This window comes from Hoplias malabaricus, chromosome 3, assembly GCF_029633855.1.
Source record: "Hoplias malabaricus isolate fHopMal1 chromosome 3, fHopMal1.hap1, whole genome shotgun sequence".
NCBI lineage: Eukaryota > Metazoa > Chordata > Actinopteri > Characiformes > Erythrinidae > Hoplias > Hoplias malabaricus.
The window spans coordinates 40,280,251-40,307,857 of record NC_089802.1 but is presented as its reverse complement, the minus strand read 5'-3'; the positions used below and the strand labels follow the sequence as shown (position 1 = coordinate 40,307,857).

The following is a 27,607-nucleotide window of genomic DNA, read 5'->3' as shown; positions in this document are numbered from 1 at the left end:
GGGCTGTACTGCAGTGGTGCTCATTATTAAAGAGGAAGCATAGCACTGAGACTGTGAGGTTTTGCAGTCTTCCAGAGCTTTGAGTCTAATAGCTGTAACTCGAGAAGGTGGGATATTATCTTGAGGACATTTTGCCCTCCTGTGAAGAGCCTTATCAGGTCAAATGTTCGGTGGGAACAGGCACTGATAATGTTCTCACCGCTCGTCTGAATGGGAAGAGCTCATCATCTTCAAGACGTTCCGTCACCTTGACTTTCTGTTACTCAACAATATCATAATGCCATTTATCACAGGCTGTAATTATAGTCTTTAGGGTAGAGCTCTCAAACTCCAATAACCTGGGGTTCTCTACCCTCACTCAGCTCCAATAGCCACACAGGAGCACTTTGCGGTTCTACAGGTATAGACTGTAGTCCATCTGTTGCTTTGCATACTTTCTTAGCCCACATTCTCCATGATTTTCAGCGCTCAGGACCCCCACAGAGCAGGTGTGATGTGGTGGTGAATCATTCTCAGCGCTGCAGTGACACTGACGTGGTGGTGGTGTGTTAGTGTGTGTTGTGCTGGTGTAGAGTGGATCAGACACAGCAGTGCTGCTGGAGTTTTTAAACCCTGTGTCCACTCACTGTCCACTCTGTGAGACACTCCTCCCTCGTTGGTCCACCTTGTAGATGTAAAGTCAGAGACAGTAGCTCATCTGTCACTGCACAGTGTGTGTTGGCTGTCCTCTAGTCCTTCATCAGAGGACGCAGGACGCCACCTGCAGGACACTGTTGCACCCACCGCATCCGTGTCCACTGATGAAAACTCCTTCTGAACTTCCACAGGGTTTACCTTTCACTCTTTGAAGCTCAGTTTTGGGTGTGGTCTGTGCACAAAAAGCTTGTTTCACATTTCATTTCACAAAAGAAGCAGGTCAGAAGCAGCTAAAGTGTAGAGACTGTGTGGTCAGTGATGGATTTGTTCGCTTTGTCCACTTCAATCTTTCTCTTTTTGACAAAGAGTTTATCAATACCACTTTTCCTCTGCTCCCCAGTTCCTTCACAGCAGGAGAAGATTTAGAATATTTTGATTCAGAGGAGAGAAAGTGCTAACCATGCGATAATATTATCTCTGACAGAAATTCTCTACTATAAATGTAAGTGAAAGAGGAGATGTCTGGCGGAGGCAGACTGGAGGAACATTATGTAAAATCTTGCAAAGTTTTTATCCTTGTGAATGTGGTGTGTAACCCATACACAGCAAGCTTTTCTGCAAATTAAATTTGGCTTATTTAGTAGAATGACCAGATCTGAGATGGTGAAAAAGAGGACACGTCTTGGTGGGGGGGGGCTTTGCCTGACGTAAACAAGGACTATTGCCGTGCAGACTGACCAATTAAATGTTTACAGAGAAGGTTATCGACCAATAACGGTAGCTCTACAGTCAGACCGTGCAATCTGAAGATTTTAGGCTACTTCACCACGCCCCCTTCTCACTCAAGTGAACCAATCGGAGTAGGGGAGGGCGGGACTAGTTTGTGAACGAAACGCTTCTCGAAGTTCTATGTAAGCTCTAGAAAAACAAAATCCCGGACGTTTGTGAAATTCCGCCTGGACATATTTTTAAGTCTAAAAAAGAGGACATGTCCAGGTAAAAGAGGACGTCTGGTCACCCTATATTTAGCATTCTCCTTTTTTCATTCGTGAACACAGTTCTGGTTTTTAATGAAACATCTGCCCTGCTTTGGTCAAAATACCACAAAGACCAAACCCCACAGCAGTGTTCTCCCCCTGTGTAAACAGCCCTGTTCAGAACGCCCGCTTTCAGCTCCTGTTCTTTTAAATGATAATGAGCCGCTCGCTGTTCACCCTGACCCCGAGCGCACAGCAGTGAGGAGTGAGGAGCAGAAGTTCTGTTTTTTAGCCGTTTTCACTCTGTTCTCTTTCTTCTTCGTTCTTGTTTTCTCTGTTTTGCTGAGTTTAACCTGGTCTTCACACTCTCACATAAAAGAGGGCCCAGTGCTGTGATTGGACAGACTCAGACAAGGGGGCAGAGCAATTCTAATGTCTCTGCATTTGACGTCAGAAGCGGAGCAGAATCAAAACGTCCCGTTTTATCCCGTGATTTCTGACTTGGGCAGCACACAGAAAACTGACCGGGTGGGTCTTGTTTCACAGTGTGTGGGTTGGTGGGCTCCAAATCCCCAAATTAATGTACATATGCACTAAACAAGGGATTCAATCGTAATAATAACACATTCACTTTCCGTTCAGATCTCCATTACTAAATATGAAAATGGCTGATGTGGATATACAACATATGGTTAGTGAATGTATGTGGTGCCATAACATTTCAGCAACCTTGTTTATGAGGTCCACTGACTGTACAGGAGCATTTAGTAGTTCTGCAGTTACAGACTGTAGTCCATCTGTTGCTCTGCATACCTTGTCAGCCCTATTTCCCCCTGTTCTTCAGCACTCAGGACCCCCACAGAGCAGGTGTGATGTGGTGGTGGATCATTCTCAGCGCTGCAGTGACACTGACGTGGTGGTGGTGTGTTAGTGTTTGTTGTGCTGGTGTATAGTGGATCAGACACAGCAGTGCTGCTGGAGTTTTGGCTTTGAGCAAGTTGATCTCAGGCTCATGTGAAGCTGCTCCAGAGCCTCGCATTCTTTTATGATTTATTTATTTTTTTTCTATGCAGATGATTAATGCAGAGTGTGCAAATTAACACCAGTGTCAGTAAAAGGCGCATTTTAAAGTAGTGTGTGTGTGTGTACATTTAAAACTTTACATAAGCAGTGTATATGTTTACAAATTTCTAGTAAATTTCTAACCATTAACGAATCATAATCTTGTTTGGAGATAGACCTGCTGTCACTGTTTTGCAGTCTGAGCGTGTAGAGTGCGTAGAACCAATACTTTTAGCGCAATCCAAATACTGCCTTTGGCAGCGGCTTGTGTGTTCAGATGTTGCAGCTGCGAGCCACTGCAGGTTTCTCTCTCTCTCTCTCTCTCTCTCTCTCTCTCTCTATGTGGAGTGTAGTAGCTGTGTGTGTGTGTGTGTGTGTGTGTGTGTGTATGTGTGTGTGTGTGTGTGCACTAAATATCAGCTGCAGTGGATCAGCTGTGAGCCTCGAGGCATGAGATCCTTCCTCCGCTTATTTGGGCGAATGAATTATTAATGTCCCACTGATTTTCCTCAAGTTCCAGCTCTGCTGCCAGATCTCCGGCACACTCTCTGTGCATGTACTCCTGCACCAGCTCACTGTCATCTTTTTTTCCTCTTTCTTCCCTTCTCTCTCTCTCTCTCTCTCTCTCTCTCTCTCTCTCTCTCTCTCTTTCCATCTTTCCCTCATTCATTCTCTCTCTCTCTCTCTCTCTCTCTCTCTCTCTCTTTCCATCTTTCCCTCATATTCTCTCTCTCTCTCTCTCTCTCACTCTCTCTCTCTGTCTCTACCTCATTTTCTCTCTCTGTCTCTCTCTCCATCTCTGTATTTCTCTCTCTCTCTCTCTCTCTCTCTCTCTCTCTCTCTCTCTCTCTCTCCCACTCTCTCCGTCCTTCTCTATTCTTCTACAGTTCTGGAGAGCCAAGTTCTGCGGGATATCTCAGAGACGAGAGGGAAGAACAGCGGTTGGATGGGAATAAAGCCGAAATTGTGACCTTGGAAGACGAAGATGTTGTTGCCATGGGAACTCTTAATCCTGCTGTCACTCAGGTGCTACCTGGCAGGTACGCTCTCCCCCGAGTCGCCTTTGATGCTCCACCTGATCTGCATAGCTCCCACTTCAGGGCGTATTCCCCCCCTCCGTCTCATCTGTTTCTTCTGCTCCTCATCAAAGACGCTCCGTCTCTCGCCCCAGCAGCCATTCCTCCCCTTTTATTACGTCTTCATGGAGTGTTTCCTCCCAAACTCAGATTAATGTGCGCCGCTGATTTGTATGTAACACAGAGTGGAGGAGTCTTGGTTGGAATTTCTTTCAAAACAACAGAAAAAGAGCATTTGAGTAGGATTTCCCAGTTCTGGATTCCCGGCGTGTCACACAGAGAGCACTAGTGCGAAGGAAGCTGTAGACTTCAGTCAGTCCCACATCAGCATGAGCTCAGTATAATATCAACAGTCAAAACTGATCCACATATGAATCTCTTACTCTCTCAACCCTCATTTACCAGCTCAGAATTTTCTGTTAATATTATAAAAGTTCAAAAATTACACTTGTACATTATCTGTAGCCTTTTAACTCACACACTGTGAAACAAGACCCACCCAGTTAGTTTTCTGTGATCTGCCTAATTCTGAAAACATGGGCTAACACGAGTCGTTCTGATTCTTCTCCGCTTCTGACGTCAAGTACAGAGACTTTAGAATCACCCCGCCCCCTCTTCTGAGTCTGTCCAATCACAGCGCTGGGCTCGTGTTTATGTGAGCGCGCAAAGACGAGGTTAAACACAGCAAAACAAACACAAAGAGCTTGGAATAATAAGAACACTGAGTATAAACTGAGAAAACAAGAACGGAGGAGAAAGAGAACAGAGCAAAAACAGCTAAAAACCAGAGCTTCTGCTCCTCGCTCCTCACTGCTGTGCGCTTGGGGTCGGGGTGAACAGTGAGCAGCTCATTAGCATTTAAAGGAACAGGCGCTAAAAGCAGGTTTCTGAACAGACCTCTTTAGACAGTGGGAGAACGCTGCTGTGAGGTTTGATCCTTGTGGTATTTTGACCAAAGCAGGCCAACAGACATATCATTAAGACCTAGAACTGTGTTCTCTTGTGTCGAAGGGGGAGAATATGGCCCATTTAAATGGCATTAATTTAAAGTATGTAGATTTACTGTGAGATTTCTTATCTACTGTGAATGGATCATAAACATCCCAGATGTCTGGACTTAAAACGGCATCACCCCACCTGGCTGGGTAACGGTATTTAACAGTTGGTCCCTGAGCACTTCACTGTACTGTACACTGTGCTGTGATCAGCAGGCTGCTGGTCCCGAGGCCTGGCCCCCTGTGAGTGTTTGTTTCTATAAAGATGCCCTTGTTCTTTGCTGAAGTCTCAGCTCGCGCTTCGATGCTGAAAGGGACGTGCAATCTGGAAGTGGCAGGTGCCCTATTTAAGCGTGCAGATGTGCTCCCTCACTGCTCTGCTCCTTATAGTCACCACACTGTGTTTGCAGGGCATTTGCATTGAGCCGTTAAAGTAGGTGGTTAGAGAACATGGATCCACAGGCTTTGTCGGTCCTCATGATGTAACTGTGTAACACAAGGCCTCATAACCCTTTGCCTCAGGCTAACAACCTGCCTAACGCCCAGCTTTGGCTTTATCAAAGCAGAGAGAGCCGCACGGCCTCTTCACACACAGTCGACGTGTTTCTGCTAACGTTAGAGCTTCATCCTGTATGCTTTAGTCTCTCGGATATGGAGCAGAGCCCAGAGTGGAACTGAGGGTGGTCTGCACCAAGAGGGAATCTCATTTCACCCCTTAGCCTTTAGCTCTACACCTTTGTTTTCCCTAAGGTTAGGGGTGTCTCAATTCTTATTGTGGAAGAGGGGTAGAGCCATGCTAATATTTAGCTAATATCTTTCACGTTCCTATTCCGCCTTAAATGGCAAAGCAATTATATCTTAACCCCTGTGGTTTCTGCAAAATTTAAGGTGGAATGGGATGTTTCAAACAAAAAGGTGTTGAATTGTGAAATGCTTTTGGAGGCATAATGCCCTAAATGTAACTATGTTAACGCCCAGAAGCTCTGATATTGCTGCAGACTGTAGTCACAGCTTTTTTTTTTTTTTTGTGCTCTGATGACGTATCAGGTCCTTGAAGCGCTGTCCTGTTTTGTGCGGGAAGATTTTTAACCACTACACAGTGTAACTTAGTTCCAAGGGTCAAGGTAAAGCTCAAAACCAAGGGGTAGGGGCCTAAAGAAAGAAATAGCTTTCATCCCAATTCCACCAATAACTAGTGTTTATTAAAGAAATAAAAGAAGGATGAAGTTTATGCCTCAAGCTGGGATTTGTCTGAATTTGTGGCCAGAATTAATGACGCAATGAGTTTTTTCTTTTTTTTTTTTTTTTTTTTGTGGTCAAAACTGGGCACGGCATTTATTTGTATGTATTTATTTATTATTGTAGTGAACCTATCTCCTTATCTGTCCTCTGTGCTCTGAGGCAGCCCTCAGTGTCTCTCCTTGATATGAAAGCCAAGGAGAAGGTGAGAGCCACTCTAAGAAAGAAAGGCCACTAGGACACGGAGAGCACCATCACCTCACCCTGGCTCTGGCTGCAGAGAGTGAAGGGGGAGTTTGTTGGGAACACCGTTAGCCCCGGTGGCAGTTCACTAGTGTTCGGCTTCAACCTGCTGTCTGCAGCCAGAGGAGATCCCATAGTCCATGGAGTTCCAAGAGGAGATACAAGATATAGGACCTGCACCCTACCCTACTGAAAATTGTTTTTACAATGTTTTTCGAACACCGCTACAAAACTTTGGAACCCCTAAATAGTGCACTATATAGTGAATAGGGCACAGTTTCAGACACAACACAGATGTATTGGAAAAAGCTGTTTATGAGTTAAAATCTTGAACTTCTCAGTGGAAGTTGCTATGGTGATGTAGCAGGTAAACAGTGATACAGGATAAAACTGAGCTGATCTTAAGCTGAGCAAGGAATCCTGCTTTGTTCATTTAAACCCCACTTGAAGTATTAGTCCAAAGTTGAACAGTAATTTAGTTTCATGGCCCTGTTGGTGCAGTCCAGAGGGTGTGTGTTCACATGCACTTATCTCCTAGAAGATAATCAAACCCTGCTCAGGAAAACAGTGGAATAATGAACGGAAGAGATGATCAGTGATAATGCTGTTTGTTTCATTTCTGAATGGCCATTTTTTTCCAACATATATTGATTTGACTCTCAACAGGATTAGATTTTTTTTTTGAGAGATATAAATTGATTAGGCAGGCAGTGCTTAATTTGCATGTAAAATAGCTCCAGGATTGGACTCACTCTGGCTTAAAGGTATTAAATTATGCATGGTATATTAGCATAGATAGAAGATCTGAGTAGTTAGCTGATTGCTAAGTGATTGGGCCGACTGTATACAGACTTTTTTCCCATTGTCTGTCTGATATGTGCAGAATTAGACGGCTGATGAAATAAAATAGATATTGATGACACTTAATTAAACGTCTGCGAGCCTAGATTAGACGCTGGCTGCTCACTCAAGTTCCTGTCATTTGCATATAATGCTGTCTGAAGCTAATTTGACAGGTTTATTACGTGGTTTCATCTCTGAACATCAGCAAATTTGTGTTAAAACAGAGACGCAGATAAAAATGTTGGATTGGGTTTTCTTAAAGTCAGATTTCTATCATTTGAGTTTGTATTTTTTTAAATATGGAATCCTGCTTTACTTGAATTAACTGGGCAGCTGTTGCTATTATTAATCTGACAACTGCAGTAATTTATTACCATATCCATAATTGAATAAAATACCAGTTATTGGCCCTCATTCCCTATGATTGCATACACTTCAATCCATTTATAAAATGAGCACATACAACTATTCCTGTCCATCCTTTGAACTTCATCACTTTTATCTTTGACAATCCCTGTGATTAAACACTCGTCTGGCTTGAGTTCATGTCAGTTTTGAGTGCAGCAGTTTGACAGTAGGAGAAAATGCCTGATTTGTATTAAATAATCGATGATATAAACATATATTACACTGCGATGGACTAAGGACCATTCTGAGTAGGATCTGGACCATGTCCCTCACTGGGATAAGAGTTACATAAGCTTAATGTGTTAATGAATAAATGTAATTTATAATAAGAATAAAATGAACAGAACGAGACAATATCGCTAATAATCGCGGATAGGACATAAAGTCATGCAACACATGAATCAGGTGCTGGTGGGCGGAGCTTGATTTCATACACTGAAGCTGATTCATCAACTGCGCTTAGATATATGCTTGGTTTCACATCTTACAAGATATGCCCCAAATGCAGAAAATAAAAGACTATAACATATTTAATTAATACATATAAATTAATACACACAAGCACGTGAATTAAACATATTATAGTCTTGTTTACATTCTCAGGTTCATACGGTGTCCTACATTCTACACCTAACCTCACTACTGTTTAATGGCTGAATGCAATCAAATTCTCACAGCAGTGTTCCAGCACCTGATCTAAAGCTTTCCCACTAGAATGGTGTCAGAAACAGGGAACAAACCCAATAAATCTCCAGACAAGAAATCTAATGTTGTTTGGGCAGGGTGTCCTCACACTTTTGGTCACATAGTGTAACTGCAGTGGTCACTAGAGCTCTTTTATAGTATTAAAATATATATATATATATATATATATATATATATATATATATATATATATAAAACAGCATGTGCTAATAACGGAGACCACCTTATGTGAAGTCCCTCGCTCTTGTGTTTAATTGCTTTATCACATCACCATCAAATTACTTAAGGACATGGCCGAATGCCGTTAAAGCTCCAAGGGGTGTTCTCTTAATCCACATCTACAGCCTGTACCTCCATGTCGGAGGCATACTTAGAAGACGAGGAGTCCATGGCCTCAACCAATCAGGAGCCGGGGAAGTGTCTTTCCCATGATGAGGGGCCCGCTCTGAACGGATCATTAATTCCCTTCGTTTAAAGGACATATAAAAGAGGAAGGAAGGGGGGAGAGAAGAAAAGAGACGAGTGCGGGAGCCTCCTGCCGAGCGAGGAGACGTGAGTCCCTCACCCCAGGCAAACGGGCCTGGCCATTTCCATTAGCCTGATGATGCGGGAGGGAGCACTTCGCTTTGTCCTTGTCAAGGTCAGGGACCTGTAAAAAACAGGTTCGTCCGCCCGTAGAGAAAGAGCGGGTGATTCATACGGAGGAGGAGGGTGGATGAACAGGAGAAAATCACTGCTTTCCCAGGCTACACCGCATGCTGTGTGCACTTGCATTGCTGTGAGGGGTTGATGGAATTTAGCCATTTTCAATTATAAGATTTTTACACCATTACCACGGATCGCAAATGTACAGAATGGAGCTCCATCAGCCCAATGTTGGGGGCTTTATACCTTTCTAACCTACTCTTGGCATTGGACATACTTACCATAGGGTCATGTGCAGCTGCTCCACAGTATACACAGGCTTTAGAGCCCTCTAAATGTTGCCTGAATCTGAATAGAGTGACCTAGGCTGCTGTATTTGAATAAAAACATGGACATATTCCTTCCATAATTTTGGATGTTAACACGTTTTTAAATGATACATAACTTTTAAAACTTTGTTTAAGAAAATTTGTAATAAGTAATAATTGTAAAATAGTAAAACCTATAAAATCATAATTAAATTAGGCTCTTGGTGTTTTTTTTCTTTATTTCCAGTTTAATGGATTAAAACTACACTAAAATGTTTTGTGACACACAATGTGTGTGTGGCCAAACAGTCTGAAACTCCATAGACAAAAATTTTCTTGCAGGTGCTTTATTAACACAACGAATACCGCAGTGAGCTGCAGTAAGACCAGCATAAGGAGACAACACAGGAAAAGAGTTGAAAAAGACGAAATAATCAAGGCTAACAACCCTCTCCCTGTCCTGGAAGGCTGTGAATGTTAAGTCAGACCCTCAATCCACTGACACGTGTCTCTGTGATCACTGGCCGGGGTACTGAATGGATCAGCCCCACGTGCTTCAGCACTCTGGACAGTGGAGAGGAGGCCTAGGACGGCTCAGAGCTGAGACGTTATGTGAGAGCTCCCAGTGCTTTCAACTAAACTTGACTAAAACCATTCATTCATTCATTCACCCATCCAATTTAGGGTCGTGGTGGGTCCGGAGCCAGTCTGGAGGGGGCGCCAGTCCTTCACAGGGTGACATACACTCACATATTCACTCACACACTCACACCTATGGACACTTTTGAGTCATCAATCCACCTACCAACGCCCAGAGCACCCGGAGGAAACTCACGCAGACACAGGGAGAACACACCACACTCCTCACAGACAGTCACCTGGAGGAAACCCACGCAGACACAGGGAGAACACACCACACTCCTCACAGACAGTCACACGGAGGAAACCCACGCAGACACAGGAAGAACACACCACACTCCTCACAGACAGTCACCCGGAGGAAACCCATGCAGACACAGGGAGAACACACCACACTCCTCACAGACAGTCACCCGGAGCAGGAAACCCACGCAGACACAGGGAGAACACACCACACTCCTCACAGACAGTCACACGGAGGAAACCCATGCAGACACAGGGAGAACACACCACACTCCTCACAGACAGTCACCCGGAGGAAACCCACGCAGACACAGGGAGAACACACCACATTCCTCACAGACAATCACCCCGAGGAAACCCACGCAGACACAGGGCGAACACACCACACTCCTCACAGACAGTCACCCCGAGGAAACCCACGCAGACACAGGGAGAACACACCACACTCCTCACATACAGTCACCCTAGAACAGGGCTCGGACCCACAACCTCCAGGTCCCTGGAGCTGTGAATCACACTTTTTTTTTGTGATTTGAATGAATTAAATTCCACAGCTGGATTCACTCATTACAAGGGCTGTCTGGATACTTTTGGACACACTCTAGAAGCGACAGGGGGTCTACACACTAGGCTGGGCTTTTGTGAGGGGATTACATTGGATTTGTGCATCAATAAGCTTGCATTTTATAACACCAAATGCTCAATGAATTCATCACCAAGTGCCTACACGATTTCCACAAGCGGTTGAATATTGATTTAAAAAGCCACTTACTGTCCATCTAACATCCATCTACTGTCCATCCCCCTGTTCCACTGCAATGTCCAAAGCCTTTGAGGCCTATACCTTCAACACAGAGGTCTTGATCTTGTTTATCCATTTAAGAAATGATACATTCAGCCGGAGTAATTACCACAACATGGGGTAATTAGAGAGGTGGATGGGTGTCTTGGCAGCAGCCCACCAAAACAACAGATCTATTCGTGTTGCCATGTGTGTGGTGCTACTGCCAAAAAGGAGGACGTCATGGAGATATGGAACTACAGTATGTGATGGGGGTGGATAAATTTGACTCCCTTCTGGTGTCTGATTACGCTTCACGGCTCTGATGAGCGTATACATGTTTGGAAGTCTTTATAGCTGTGGAAATGTCAAAATGACTCAGACGAACCTTTCTAATTTGGTCAAAGTGCTGCCTGACCATGGGCATAGCTGTAGGGAGGTCCTGGGGGCAGGGTTGCCAAATTCCAGGCATGGCATTAGCCAGACTGGGCTTATATTGCAGCATTTAGAGCAGCAGTCAACAGAATAAACCACAGCTTTTAAAGCCACCAGGAAAATTGTTGTGCGGATGTGAGTTTATATTATTTTTGAATATTAACTCTATTCAACTATTTATTATTGATGTGGGTGGCACGGTGGTGCAGCAGGTGGTGTTGCTGTCACAGTGCTTCAGGGTCTGAGGTTGTTGGTTCAGTCCATGCCCTCTGTCATTGTCTGTGTTGTGTGTTCTCCCTGTGTCTGTGTGGGTTTCTTCCCACAGCCCAATCACACATGGTGATAGGTTGAATGACTGTTCAGAAGTGTGAATTACCACAAAAAAATAAATTTCTATCTTGACATGTTTTGTTTTTGAGCACATTTGGTCTGTGTTAACTTTCATATAGTTAGTGGTCTCATGAATTTAGAGTCAGTTCCACCTTAAGTAATCTGAAACAGCAAAAAGAAGTCAGTGTTACCCACCTATTGAGCAAAACGTAGTGCATCATCCTCAAGACTTTTCCTGCTTTTCACAGCACTGATGTCTATTCGCTGTCCAAATGCCTCCAGATGTCACTTGTCTACAGTGGCAGAGAGAGAGAGAGTGTGACCCTTAGTTTTATTTTTATTTTTTTTCCCATTTGCCGAGCTAGGGATGTATACAAGCACCAGAGCTTTTTCCAGTGTGCAAACAGACAAGAGTTGCCGCATGGTGAGGAAACTTCCCCTGAATGCTATAAAAATACTTAAAACCAGTGGCAGGCAGAGGGGAGGTGGTTAGGGGTATTAAATGGAGTGACACCTGTGAGTGGAGTGAGTTCCAGCTCAAAGCAGATTTCCCCAGTTGAGTAAGGTCTCTTGGTAAATGAAGGGTGATCTAGTCACTAGAGCAAGTTGGTAATTTGTGTTATTTTCATTGTGAATTGGTGTGATGTACGGTGGCATACGTCCTGTGAGTGCTTTAAGGATAACACAAAACCAGTGTGTTTTTCAGCACACGGCTAGAGACGAGCAACCAACTTTTTCATCCAGTGAACAGCGGCGTGTGCTGCAGTGTAGAAGTGTAGAAGAGGGCAGAAGTGTAGGTGCTGATGCGTGTGTTTTCTGCTGTGTTTCGAAATATTGTTTTGTTGCATTCAATGGATAAATACGTGCAGGTCAAAGATCTCAAAGCCATGCCAAAGCTAAATAAACCATTCACCTTTCCCAAATGTGGAGACTAATGTGGGCATGAGACATATTTACAGTCTCATTACATCCTCAACCAGCCCAGTCTCTGGGGGATCATTTTCCGAACCCTCCCTAACGCCATGACTCCAAGTACACCACTGCAACTAACATGGATCTGGTGGTGTTTTAATTGCAGAGAGGATCATTCGGCATGGCCCCGTGTTCACCCAGGAGCCCAGCGACAGCGTGTTCCCTCTGAGTGCCGAGGACAACAAGATATTCATCAACTGCAAAGCCAAAGGAAATCCAATGCCACATTACAGGTAAATACACTGCAGAGTATTGATCAGGCATTCGAGAGGATGAACACTGATCCCGGGGATTAGGTTCCCTGTGTGCACAGGTTCAATGCTAAATGAGTTAATCTGGATAAATATGAAAAATGGTTTGCATCATGCAGGGCTACACCACATGGCAGAAGAGCATAATGGGATTTTATAGCTATTAGGGATGCACTAAAGTTCCGGCCACTGAAAATCAACAACCGACACCTTCAGTTAGTGTCTGAGAGAATAAAACAGAGCAGAAAGGTAAAGCAAAATATTACAATCGACCACTGATCAAAAGGTAATATCGGTGTAATTCCTATGGAGAAATATGATGATGAACATGTTGCCCTCCCTTCCCTGGGTCATTACAGTCACAGCTGGAGCAGCTGCAGATCAGCGAAACTCAAATCACAGTTCACCTGGGTTCACGGCTCTCCTGTTTAACCCTCTGTGGTCAGATATTTTCAAATCCTCCTTTATAGGCACTCGATCTCCATCTGTTTCATATTGAACTGTTCAGAAGAGTCCCGAAGAGGACCGAGCCCTGTTTGACCCAGAATACTATGAACAGACATAGTTCATCCCTGAAGTCTGATTTCCAGTGAAAGCCCACCTTTACACACGAGTGTAAACTGGTCAGTTTCACAGGTCGAGGCAGAGCTCAGATGTGTGTTTTTGTGAATCTCAACCCCTCTCCTAGCCTCAGAACTCTGGATGTGAGTGGAGAGGGACCTGGTGAAGAGATGGGGTGGAAAGGGCAGACTGCAGACGTAGAACCCTGTTTCTGCACTGTAATGCTGAGATAATAAAAATATTAATAAATGTACACACACAGGCACGTGCATAGACCTCAGAAAGATACATAAAGCACACAACCTCACCCAACACTGCCCCCTAACTTTAACCTTAAAGCAACACTAGGTAGTATTTTTACTGTAAAATTACGGCTTCAAAGTCATTACGATGCCCCACTGAGCTGTAATAGGGAGAATAGGGAGCACTGCAGAAACTCACTATGTTACACCTCTTTGATTTCAGGACAGTGCTGCAAAAGTGGATTTCAGTTTGCAAATGTAGGGGGAGCCCAGGAGCAAAACTACCAAATCATACCTAGTCTTGTTTTAAACCTACACCTGCAGATGCATGTGTGTTCCTATTATATTTTCATAATGTATGACTTATGTAAATGATCAGAACATTTTAGGTGTATGAAAACACCACAGACAGTGTGTCGCTAAGAAACTGTGTCGTACATCAGCTGCTTAATCCATTGTAATTAACCCTCATCTGTATTTTTATTTTTAAATGTAGCCTTTAATTGTTGTTAAAGTCATTTTGTGCAGATTTAAAAAAATATATATATTTAAAGAGTGGAAAGACTGAAAACACCTTTCTTTTCAGGTGGAAGTTCAACGGCGACGATCTGGAGGTGGGCTCTGGTTTGAACTTCAGTCTGGTGGAGGGCAACCTCCTGATCAGTAACCCCCAGGCCACTAAACACGCAGGGATTTACCAGTGTATTGCCACCAACAGTCTCGGCACCGTCCTCAGCCGCGAGGCTAAGGTGGAGTTTGCCTGTGAGTACAGCGCCGTGCTTTCCCGAAGATTAATGAAGATTAATGGTGATTAATTGAAGTTCCACTTGAGAATTGCTGAAACTTCCAGGCCACGTTGCAATGCCTGTGTTAATACGGACAAATCTAATTAATCCCAGATAATCCCGGGATCTGCTCTTTGTGATTGGGACTTAAAGTGGGAGTTTTTTTTTTTTTTTTCTTTTCATTGGTCGGAGGTTGGGGGGGGGGGGGGTTACTTGCTCTGTTCTTTGTCCAGACGTTTGTGGATGCTCATCCAACATTTCTTCTGAAATGAAGAGTATTAATAAGGAGTTAGTTGCTCTGTTGCTGGAACAGTCTCTATTCCTAGTAGAACATTACTGTGAGGATTTGATGGCAGCCACAAGAGAATTAGTGAGCTCTGGGTCCCCAGTCATCCCAATGTATTGGATAAAGCTATTTTACTCCAGAGAACATACTATATCTAATATGGGCAATCGACCGCTCCATAGATCAGTTTTTATCACTGTCCCTTTAAGAAACAAATATGTAAATGACCACTCTTCAAACTAATGACCTCTGTAGTGTTTCAGTCAAATACTAGAGCGGAAACACTTCTTATAACTGCAGTGTGAGTGGGCGGAGCTAAACTATTTCCTACAGAATAGATATACATCAGCCAAAACGTTCAAAATGACCCCATTGTTTCTACACTTTGTGTCCTTTCTCTCAGCTCCACTGACCACAGCAGCACTCCTACTTCTACAGTTATAGACTGTAGTTCATCTGTTGCTCTGCATACATTGTTAGTTCCCTTTCTCCCTGTTCTTCAACGCTCAGGACCTCCTCAGAGCAGGTGTGTTGTGCTGGTGCGAGTGGATCAGACACAGCAGTGCTGCTGGAGTTTTTAAACAACTCAGTGTCTGGACTGAGAACAGACCACCGACCAAAAACATCCAGCCGACAGCGTCCTGTGTCACTGATGAAGGACTAGAGGACGACCAACACACACTGTGCAGCGACAGATGAGCTACTGTCTCTGACTTTACATCTACAAGGTGGACCAACGAGGGAGGAGTGTCTCACAGAGTGGACAGTGAGTGGACACAGGGTTTAAAAACTCCAGCAGCACTGCTGTGTCTGATCCACTCAGTGTCAGTGCAGCACTGAGGATAATTCACCACTCTGTGGTCCTCTGGGGGTATGTACATTGAAGAACAGGGTGAAAGGGGGTAGCAAAGTTTGCACAGAAACATATAGACCTACAGAGTGCTCCTGTGTGGTCAGTAGAGCGGAGAGAATGGGCAGTGAATGTAGAAACACAGAGGTCATTTTAATAAATGATTTATGTTTCTGGGGTAAAAGCAAGCCGCAAAAAACAAGCGTTCTCATGTGGCAGATGCCCGTAATAAGAGTGTGCTGTGGTAAATTCGACCCGTCTTGGAGGGAGATAAATGCAAATCAGTCCACACTCAGGAAACACATTGCATAAATAAATATGGCTTCATTTGAATTTCAGAAAACAAACATTGTGGCAAAGTCTGAACCCAGAGAGTGGCAACGGCATTAGTATTTCTCAAGGTTCATGAATTAATGCTGTTGCCACATGCACTGTCCACTCTGTTGGAAGAGGTCCATGCAGGAGTTCACTGGTGCACACTGGGAAAAGCACTGACAATACAAGGAAACTATAGAGCAGCCACACATGGGTGTAAGGTCACCATGTCCAGTGCCATGTGGGGGCTAGAGAGCAAGTCCCATCATCAGCGTAAAAATAATAATAATAAATAAATAAATAGAATAATGTATTTGTATTGCACATTTCACACATAAATGCAGCTCAAAGTGTTTCTGTAAGGTAAAAAATATAAAATATAAAAGGTTAACCACTGTAACCAAAGTATATATAACATGGGCAGCAGTGAAACCACAGTGGAACAGGCCTAACCCTCAGGTAACGATGAGCTTGACTAGTGCTGGGCGATATGAGCGCAATATCAGTATCACGATTAATTGTCCATTTTACCACTATTATTATTAATGAACAATTATGTTGTTGTATTTATGACACTCATAGTTCAGTAATGAGACTTGTGCTTTGAATATGCTTCAGTATTAAATATGTAATATTTTTTCTTATGTCCCCGGCAGCTTGTTCCTCTCTTGTTTTCTGAGCACTGTTTATATTTGATGTGTGAAACTGTTTTTTCTCAGCGTTTGCATTTGACTTCTCTTTGTTCAGTGTCGTCTTAGTTATTGTCAAAACCCAGCACGTCCAAGCCACAGATGGTACGAGTCGCTCGGTCGGCGTCTGTGTTTAGGTTGCTTCCATGTGGCAAATAGGGGCTGAATCATGTGACAACAGCTTGGTAGCGTGGTATTAAAGGGACGGTACATGAACACACAGCGAGGATATAACAGAATAATAATAATCAATATAATTGTTACAGAAAGTTTTATGTCAAGGTTAGACATGTGTCAAGATTAAGTTCTAGATGTTAATTTTGATTAATTGCCCAGCCCTAAGCTTGACCAGGAAGACATTTAAAAACTTTCAGTCTTTTCTAAAATCTATTCTAAAATTAGCAGGTAACCAGCGCAGTGATTGTAGTCAAACCTGATCCTCACAGCAATGTTCCCAAAGCCTCCCCTGAAGACCAGAGGCAGATACTGTAGTAAAAAGAGCACAAACTTTTCAAACTCATGTTGGAAATGTAGTTTCTTTTAATTCATTTAAAATAGAAGCTTCAGTTTTCAAAGGGAATATTTACCTTTTTACACGTTTTTAATATCTGCCACCTACTCACTTTAGACTTTAGTCATATCTCCTTTTCTCTTTGACTTCATGATGAAAGAAAGGGGACCGAACTATGAGTTCTGGATCTGTTAATTACTGTTAAGTTAATCTGAGGCTTGGGATTTTATTTAATATTATTATTTTTTTCATCACAGCTCTAAAACTTCACAGCTTTTGTTGTGAATTAATTCTTATCTCATGCTGTGGCAGTCTGCGCTCATCCAGAGTTTGGAAGTTATTTCGTTCTGCAAAAATTATTACAGAGAAATAGGGACAGAAAGAAATGGCCTGTAAATACATGTTTGACCTGTTCATAAACATAGCAACAGACTGTTCCAGGCCTGATCTGGCCCACGGCGAACACTTTCATGAGCCACTTGCCACGTGGACTGAAAGCACTTGGGCAAACCACTGCTGTAAACACCAAATCCGGGCCGCGTGTCACCAGAGGCCACTGTTTGGGCCACATTTGGCTCAGGTCTTTGCCAGAAATGGGCCAGATGTGTGGGTCAAATGAGAATTTTCATTATGTGGGGCAGATTTGGTTCCAATGCAGGGTGTGCTGCTGCATCCCCCTGCCAGATGTGTCCCACAGCTGCACACTACCTGGGCTTTACGTTATTAACGTCACTTGTGTTTATTTATTTACAGGAAAATGGTGTGAATCAGAGTCAGTTGTAAAGCCTTGTTGAATAAGTGATGAAATCATGCTGGGAATAAAACACCCTGATGTTCTACGTGTTGTCTATGGTGTGTTCAGATCTGCAGAATTTCAGCAGCAAGGCCAGGGGTCCAGTCTCTGTGAGAGAGGGTCAGGCCGTGGTGCTGCTGTGTGGACCACCCCCTCATTTTGGAGGTAAACCTCTCAAAGCTCTTTCTTTCTTTGTGTCATTTGTGCTTCATCTGACACCAGGAGCTGAATATAAACAAATTCAATTTTCTGTTTGTTTTCATTTATTTATGTATTTTATTTATGATTAACTAAATCTGCAAAGAATGTATAGACCTCAGTATGTTATGTTTACCAGTCTGGACATCACTGTGTATTACCACTGTCAGATAAAAACATTGTGTCTCTAAAGTATTTTTTTTTTTTACACGAAGGATCTTCCATCTTTAAATTTGGTGAAAGTGAATAGACAAAATCATGCATTAGAAATAATTGTGGACCATTTCTGTTGGTCCATCCCTCATTAAATGTTCACTCAATGCACAGGGCAGCTGTCTTTAAAATATGTCAAAAATGACAAATGATAGAAACGGAGATATTAAGTGCCTTTAAAAAATATTCACTCCATTTGTGTTCTCCATTTCACTAACTGTGAGACTGGCATCAGTCACTTTAAAGGGGGTGGATATGTGAATATTTTCCCTAGGATTCCATTTATAAAAGTAATAAAATGGGAAAATATCCAAGCGTGCGAGTCTTTTCCGAATAGCTCCTCATGCAGTGAACAGCATTGACCTTAACATCTTAATAATTCCCAAAATTTTGGCAGCTGCTCAGATTACAGTGTTGTTTAAAGGAACAGCTCAAAACGCTTGGTGTGGACCAGATATTCAGCACCACATTATGAATCTGATAATGACTTGTGCACTGTGTAGCTGTGTAAAATACATTGAGACACAGTGAAAACAAACAGGTTCAGCTTTTCCTTCTCCTCGTCCTCTAGTCCCACTTATCAGTGAGTTTTCCCTGATTCCACACAGTGCCACCAGCCCCAGGAGGCCAGTTAAGGCAACCAGCTGCTTCTTTTCCAACAATGTCAACAAACAACTTAACACACAAGAGGAGAGGGCAAACCTCCCAGATCTGGAACATCAGCTGAGCAGAGAGTTAGAGTGAGAGTGAGGCCATTCCATGCGTTTATAACTATTTAGGGCCTTCTACTTCACACATTAGAACCCTGCCTTTTGTACCTGCCATATACTGTCTAAAACAGACTTTTATTTTGAAGCCCTAATGTGGCTATCAAGCCTGTCTCTGCAGAAGGCGACAAGGACCAGCTGTGCTTTTATATGTTGATCAAAGATGCCCTGAAATGAACAGAAGTAAATGCAGAGCCTCTGTGAAATGGTCCTGCTCACTTCCAGTGGGAAACTTTGAATGGATTTTTAAGCTGCCTGATCCAGCAGGTGGCGCTGAGGAGCAGCCATAGCTCCAGGGCAACTTTAACCTCTTTAGAAGGCCAGGATAACACTGACTTAAGACTAACTCATCCATTCAGAATTGTATTCCACATAGCTACTGAAGAATGAGCCCCAGGACGTAATAATCCTGGGATTTAAGGGATCAAAGGAGCCGTATTCTGGGAAAAAGACCGGGTAGGCTCATAAAAGCCCCATAAAATGTGCTTAAATGTGAAAAGCGTGCACCATTTCCCTGTGTTTACTGGTGCAAATCTAGAAGTGGTGCAGATGCTGGGTGTCAGCGGCACAGAGCACTCATCTCAGAGCCACCTTAAATAGATGTGTTTGACCTACACACTTACATTTTCTAACATAGATACAGAGTTGAAGAGAGTGATTGTATAAGGTACATATTAAAGCATATTTACATTTCAAAATAAAAGCATACTAATTAATGTAAACTTTACCAATGCAATGCTCTCTAAAAGTGCTCTGAACACACACTATGGGTCCAAATAATTGTGGACACTACTTCTACACTAAGTCAGCTGAGCAGCTTTAAGAAAAGATAAGATAAGGTTCGGTGAGAAAAAAAACAAAACAAAACAAAACAAAAAAAACTCTTATTTAAACCACGCTGGGGACATTTGCAATGGGGGCTGCTGTGGCCTGGTGCTTAGGGAAATGGGCTTGTAACTGAAAGGTTGCAGGTTCAACATCATTGTCACTAAAAGGTACACAGAGTGTAATGTATCTTTAAAGGTACAGCAGTGGTGTTAAAGTCCAGTTGTGTTCTCTAAAGCTTCATTGCATTCTCTTCTCCAGATGGAGAGGGGTGTATTTGTAAGTTTTATAACATTCATAATTGAAATGTGTAAAATCAAAGAACATAATTCATGTCCTGGGGATGAAATGGAGCATATGAAATCATTCATTCATTCATTGTCTGTGTAACCCTTATCCAGTTCAGAGTCACGGTGGATCCAGAGCCGACCTGGAATCATTGGGTACAAGGCGGGAATACACCCTGGTGGGGGGGCAGTCCTTCACAGAGCAACACACACACTCACACATTCACTCACACTCGCACTTACGGACACTTTTGAGTCGATAATCCACCTACCAATGTGTGTTTTTGGACCGTGGGAGGAAACCCGGAGGAAACCCACACAGACACAGGGAGAACACACCACACTCCTCAAAGGCCGTCACCCGGAGGAAACCCACACAGACACAGAGAACACACCACACTCCTCACAGACAGTCACCCGGAGGAAACTCACGCAGACACAGGGAGAACACACCACACTCCTCACAGACAGTCACCCGGAGGAAACCCACGCAGACACAGAGAGAACACACCACACTCCTCACAGACAGTCACCCGGAGGAAACCCACGCAGACACAGAGAGAACACACCACGCTCCTCACAGTCAGTCACCCGGAGGAAACCCACGCAGACACAGAGAGAACACACCACACTCCTCACAGACAGTCACCCGGAGGAAACCCACGCAGACACAGAGAGAACACACCACACTCCTCACAGACAGTCACCCGGAGCAGGAATCGAACCCACAACCTCCAGGACCCTGGAGCTGTGCGACTGTGACACCTACCTACTGCGCCCCATTTGAAATCAACAAAACTTAAAAATCCACAATTAACACACAATATGGTACAATCACATTCCCTAAATATAAGCACTGAATATCGACCCCTGAGAGTGTTCCTGCTTGGGGTCCTGTTGGCATCCATTCCATTGAAAAACAGGGTGTAATGGGGGCGAGCAAAGGATACAGAGCAGCTGATGGACTACTGAGAGAAAGGACGGAGTGTGAAGAAACATGGAGGAGGTTTAGGTTTTGTAGAAGTGGTCGGTCCCTCTTCAGCTCTGCTCCGAGAAACGAGCAGCTCTCAGTTTCCGTTCGTCACATCAAGCTTCTCAGAGCAGATCCATTAGAGGCTATTAATGTAGCTCCGACAGCTGTTAAAGACACATGCTGGGAGCACACAGCAAAGACACGCTGCCAAATGCTGCTAGACTTTTCGTGTTGTCTGCGCTGTAAATTCAGCTCTATCTCACCAGTTAAAGACGCCATCTGGATCTACAGTTTATCAGAGAGCATGCTAAGAGCTGGTAGAATGTTTTATTTATATTTTTATTTATTTATTTATTACTACCAAAACCTGTGAAAACATCACTTATAGCCAGCACCACACCTTTAAAAGTCCCATGTTTTTAGTTGAATTACTTACATAACTTTTACGCATTATGCATAATACATATTAATTTATTAAACTGTATCTCACATTCCTATACATTCAGATTTGCAGAGAAGCCTTTACACTAGATGTTGGAAGTATTACTGTGAGGATCTAAAGCCATGACAACACTCCAGCTCATCTGAAAGGTTCTGGATTTAGCTCCATCCCTCCCTCTTAGTTTGTTGTTTTGCTCTGGTATGGACGACAGGGGGAATGGGTTCCCTTTCTGGGTTTTGGTTCCACACAGCTTGTGGGTTCTAGTCCCACTCCGGGTGACTGTCTGTGAGGAGTGTGGTGTGTTCTCCCTGTGTCTGTGTGGGTTTCCTCCGGGTGACTGTCTGTGAGGAGTGTGGTGTGTTCTCTCTGTGTCTGTGTGGGTTTCCTCCGGGTGACTGTCTGTGAGGAGTGTGGTGTGTTCTCCCTGTGTCTGTGTGGGTTTCCTCTGGGTGACTGTCTGTGAGGAGATTTCACAGCGGCTCTCTGCGCTTGTATCAGTGAGTGAAAGGAGGGTTTGCTCTTGTAGTGTTAAATACTTCTTTAGGACTTGATGTGAAGGACAGTCATGTTGCTTGGCTTGGTCTCGGCTTCTTTTTCTTGTTTCTGCTTTGCCTTTTCTGTAATACAATTGCTGTCTCTAGCCATTGCTTACGTTCAGAAAGCAGTTGAAACTGGGCTTTCTTTACATGGATTTAACAAAATACCCCCCCCCCCCCTTCCATGCAGATATAATAACTACAGTGTATGCGTAGCCCTTATTGTCTTTTGTTTGTTTGTTTGTTTATTTGAACAAATTTCATTGGAGCATAATCATGTAAACTGTGAAACATCATACAATTTACTTATGAAAACTTTAGATTTTCAGTTCTTAACAAATTCCTTAATTAAGTAGTACATTTGAGGTCACCTCTCATAGGCCAAATCTTGCTGCTTCAGGTTCCACAGTTTGAGAACCACTGCCATAAAAGAACTTTTTTATAATCTTATTTTTTTAAGAGAGAATGCGCAACGTCCATTGCTTAATGCAACATTCCCCCCACCACATATCAGCCATTAAGCAGAGAGCACATTAGAGGAAGTTACAGAGATGGTTTATTGTAGATGGGGCTAGTTAGGAGGCCAGAAATGGCCACGGTGGTACACTGGGGTCACAGCCCGACTCTTTTCCAGTGAATCCCCTCTATGATCTTTTACTACCTCAGAGAGTCAGGACATTGGCTTTAGTCTCTGTAGGACAGCACTGTTGAATCAGTACTGTGTCCCTGTCACTGTACCCAGGCGTTGGGATCCACACAGATCACAAGGACATCGCCCCGTGTTGGCCCCACTACCACCACGTCCAGCAGCTACATAAGCTACAGGAGGAGGCGTCCAAACACTGGCCCAACCCTACTAGGCTTCAGTGGATTTGCATGTGCTAGTGTTCAGGTTTGACTGGTGCCAAAGTGCTCCTACACTTTCAGACATCAGCTTTATTTGTAACTGGTTTTGCCATTTCTGGTTCTTTACCCAATGTGCTTTCTTACTCTGTGGCATCTCTCCATAGATCCCCTTTATTTTCACTACTGTCTTTATTGATCTGTTCAAGATCATATCAGCTGACAACTGAAGGGTACATTCTGACTTTTATTTGTCGGTTTACATCCATCTCTCAGAGTGAAAACATCATTTAGAGTCTTGTAGTGGAGAGAGAGGGTTTAGTAGGAGTTTAGCGTTAGTCCACACTTTCACCTGCTTGCATTGGAGAACATTCAGAGCAGTTTGTATTACACAATGGCCACGTCTTCAGCTCCAATACCTGCATTCATACACCCACCTCATGGCATTTAACTTCCCTTCCTTTCCCTCCCACCCCTCCCAACACCGTAATGCCACTTGTGCCCTTGCGGTCATTCAGAAAGGTTATTTTCTTAAGCCCTGCCCTTATATTGGTGGGTAATAAAGGCATTTGGCAGTCAGTGTGGAGCGACAAGCTCCTTTATCCTTTTTTTTTTTTTTGTCATCGGCTGCGAGTGTCTGCTGTGCCTGTGTGCAGCTGATTAGCAGGCCCTCAAAGTGCTCCCCCGCCTTCTAACACACACACACACACACACACACACACACATGCCACCGGCGCAATTTCACGCCATCGCTCCAGCATTCTGCCACTCGGCTGCGTTTTCCAGCGGAATCGATGGCCTTAAGCACCTCAGCGCTCCCCCTCCCCTCCACCTCCCAGCAGGCTTTCAGAATCCCTGCATTGCCCTCCGTCCCTCCATCCCTCCGTCCCTCCAGTCTCCACACTCCCCATACTCTCGTAAGTGCTGTACCACAAGCCATAAGATCTTTGATATGGATGTGTACGGTATAAATAACCAGAACCATACTGTGTTGTTACAAAGAAATATATTGTATTATATCTGTAATGTAACTACAGGTGATGTGCTCACTGTTACAGGTGGATTATAGCAGTACAGCTCATGTTAATACATGTAGTTATGTTATGACAACCAAGACACGTAATAACCGATGCTCATATTCAAATATGTATTGACATGAGCTGCATCGTAATCCATCTGTATCAGTGAATAGATAACTAATAGTTACTCTGTTGTTAATGTGTAACAGTTATTACATACATATAAAGAAGAATAGAAATAATACACAGTACATTGATTTGAGCAGTATGTGAATGTGACCCAGTCCTAAATTCTCTACTTTACAGGTTTATAATCCATACACTAGGGCTTGGAACTGAGCAGCCATTAAAATGCCCAGCACATGTATGAGCTCCAGTTCTATTAATTCTACACGAGAAACATGTAAACGCTTATATACATATAACGTAAAAAGAACATTATAGATAATGAATTGCGACATTTGAGATGACCTTTATCTAGCGCTAACAATAAGTGCTAATACCAGTATACCATGTGTACACAGTTCAAAATAATTAAAGATTATGGCTCATTTAAGGTGAGCATCATAAAGGGCACTGGAATCACAGAGATGAATAATGTGGAGATAATGAGATAACAGGTTTAGCTGAAGTGCCTGCAGGTTTTTTTCTAAATAACAACATTCAGAAAGGATTCTCATCAGTAGGTTGCATGATTACAGGCAAAACAAAGACTGAAACTGGCTACAAATTCAGCAGCATTGCTGTTCCACCTTAAAATGGACTGAAGTTATACTTTTGGGCCTTGGACTGTAGAAGAATGGAAATAGATTGCACTCCATAAGCCATAGGCATATTCGCATGATGTTCATAATACTTGTGTGTGTTGTGCTGGTGCGAGTGGATCAGACACAGCAGTGCTGCTGGAGTTCTTAAACCTCTCAGTGTCTGGACTGAGAACAGTCCACCGACCAAAAACCAGCCGACAGTGTCCTGTGTCACTGATGAAGGACTAGAGGACAACCAACACACACTGTGCAGCGACAGATGAGCTGCTGTCTCTGACTTTACATCTACAAGGTGGACCAACGAGGGAGGAGTGTCTCACAGAGTGGACAGTGAGTGGACACAGGGTCTGACACTGCTGGGTCTGATCCACTCGCACCAACACAACACACACTAACACACCACCACCACGTCAGTGTCACAGCAGCGCTGAGAATGATCCTGAGTATGCAGAGCAACTGTTGCCCTTTAGTGTTATAGGATAATTGACAATGATTGTAGCTAGAAGGAGGTCATTTTAATGTTTTGGCTGATTTTGACGCTACCTCATAGAGCTTTTCACTCATTGCTTAACCCCAAAATGTGCTCCTGGAAATAACCATTGGCTCAGGAGCTGTGAAATATGTCTCTCTGAAAGTGTGAAAATATCTACATGAATTTGGGTTTGTTTAATATGCATTATATGCAGATGAGTCTAGGATGGGTTCGTGGTTAAATAGAAACAAGGCTTCCGCTGGGGGCACTTGTTTCTGTTATGAATCTAATAGGATCTGCTGAACACTGCATGGTAGTTTTCTGAAGCACACACATGGAGGAGTTGTTACAGAGTGTATAAGAATGGCCCCTGGGGGGTCTCTTCGAGCCAGTCCTTTGCATTGCTTCATAATTAATTTGCATGTCAGATTAATTTGTCACTTGTCCCTCTGTCGCCATGTTGTTGATAAATAACAGCTACAAATCACCTACATCCACAGGAAATGACTGGACACCTGCCTCTCTGTGGCCTGCTACTGTGAACGTATGCTTAGATATCATTATCATCATCATCTTCTTATGTATCTTATCTCAGCTATCTTATGTATAGCTGAGAGTGGTTCTTGCATGGCATTGCTCCAAAGACCACGTGATCATCCCCTAGTTTCTCCCCACATCTGGACTGCTTTAGGTGGGTATATTTATACCTAAATGACTTATTTATGACTAAATACTTTGTGCATATTGCCTAGAGGATCTAGAGTCCACCAACCCACACACTGTAAAACAAGACCTCCCAGGCAGTTTCAGTGCTCTCCCTAAGTCTGAAAACGAGTCGTTCTGATTCTGCTCTGCTTCTGATGCCAAGGGCAGAGACTTTAGAATCACCCCACCCCTTTGTCTGAGTCTGTCCAATCACAGCACTGGACCTGTGTTAATGTGAGTGAACAGACAAACAAATAAAATGAGAATGGAGAAGAAAGAGAACTGAGCGAAAACGGCTGGTCTTAACTCCTCACTCCTCACTTCTCACTGCTGTGCACTCGGGGTTGGGGTGAACAGTGAGAGGCTCATTATCATTTAAAGGAACAGGCACTGAATCAGGTTATTCTGAACAGGGCTGTTTAGATGGGGAGAACACTGCTGTGGGGTTTGATCCTTGTGGTATTTTGATCAACGTATGTTACTAAACCTAAATTATTGTAACCCAAACACTAATCTCCAGAAGGGCAGGAGCTGTGGGATTGTCTCCTGTGTAACAATATTCCACAACAATTTACAGCACCGTGTCTGTGATTCTTCTTTAGGAATATAACAGACAGTTTGTGTGGATTTATGAAACAGTGCCACCAATGGACGGGAGCTCACTTGATGGTTAGACTTAGCACATAAGTGGTAGTAGTTTTACATTACAGTTATAGCTTCATAATCATTGTTATGCTTCACTAAGCTGTAATAGAAGAATACAGCCTCTGTTGTTGCTATTCCGGGCTCAGCACTGCAGAAACTGCACTATGTAACCATTGGAGGGCAGGATATAGAAAAATATTAAATGCTGATACAAAATTGCTGTAATTATCATTGCACAATGTGACTGGGCATGTAACCTTCGCACTGCTGAATGGTGATAACGTGTCCACATGATGAGAAATGTTGATTATTGTGCAAAAAAAAACTGCATTTTCCAAGATACAAGCTCCACAACGTGTTCAGACTTTCTGTGTCCGTGTTCAGGAGTTCAGCAGCCAATAAGATGAAAGCTTTCATTCAGCAACTCGTTCCTGTTCCAAGACCAAATGGGATCTCTCTTGTCCTCGTGTCAAGCCATGAAGACAGACGTCTGGCTCTGAGGCGGTGTTCAGATCTGAGACTCAGGCTCTTATCAAAGCCCTGTCTCTTTCTCTCCGGCCCCTCCAGGCCCTTTAATAAACGCTGCCCAAATCGACTCTGATGGTGGTGGATCCAGCTGCTCTGTGCTCTTCTCCTTTGTCTCATTAAGAAATGAAGAGACAAAAAAGCTGTCGGGACCAAAGGGACCACTGAGACCCATCTCTGAGGCAACACCCGAGCATCAGACCGCTTTCGCAGACGAGGATCAGAACGAGGCACAAGATGAGGCTGATTGAATTCTTAACACTCATTTTGCCAGAAGTGAGACTTTTACTTCAGTTAATAAAGTGTCACATCTTCCATCATGAAGTGAGGTTCAACATATATCAGCTGTGTATTAGAGCAGCTTCCACACTCAGCCTCCGCACCCAGCCTCTGCACCTAGCCTCCGTACCCAACCTCCACATCGAGCCTCTGCACTCAGCCTCTGCACTCAGCCTCCGCACCCAGCCTCCGCACCGAGCCTCCGCACTCAGCCTCCGCACTCAGCCTCCGCACTCAGCCTCCGCACTCAGCCTCCGCACCCAGCCTCTGCACTCAGCCTCTGCACCCAGC

At 43.7% G+C, this 27,607-nt stretch overlaps 1 protein-coding gene across 1 annotated transcript in view; it reads left to right on the top strand.

Moving 5' to 3' along the window:
• Positions 1-27,607, top strand: part of LOC136691343 (contactin-4) — a 182,433-nt gene that overhangs the window by 88,332 nt on the left and 66,494 nt on the right. The window contains exons 2-5 of the mRNA XM_066663872.1: positions 3,563-3,715; positions 12,644-12,770; positions 14,178-14,353; positions 17,890-17,985. Coding sequence (XP_066519969.1) covers positions 3,661-3,715; positions 12,644-12,770; positions 14,178-14,353; positions 17,890-17,985 — 454 coding nt within the window. The 5' untranslated portion in view covers positions 3,563-3,660. The remainder of the gene's footprint in view (positions 1-3,562; positions 3,716-12,643; positions 12,771-14,177; positions 14,354-17,889; positions 17,986-27,607) is intronic.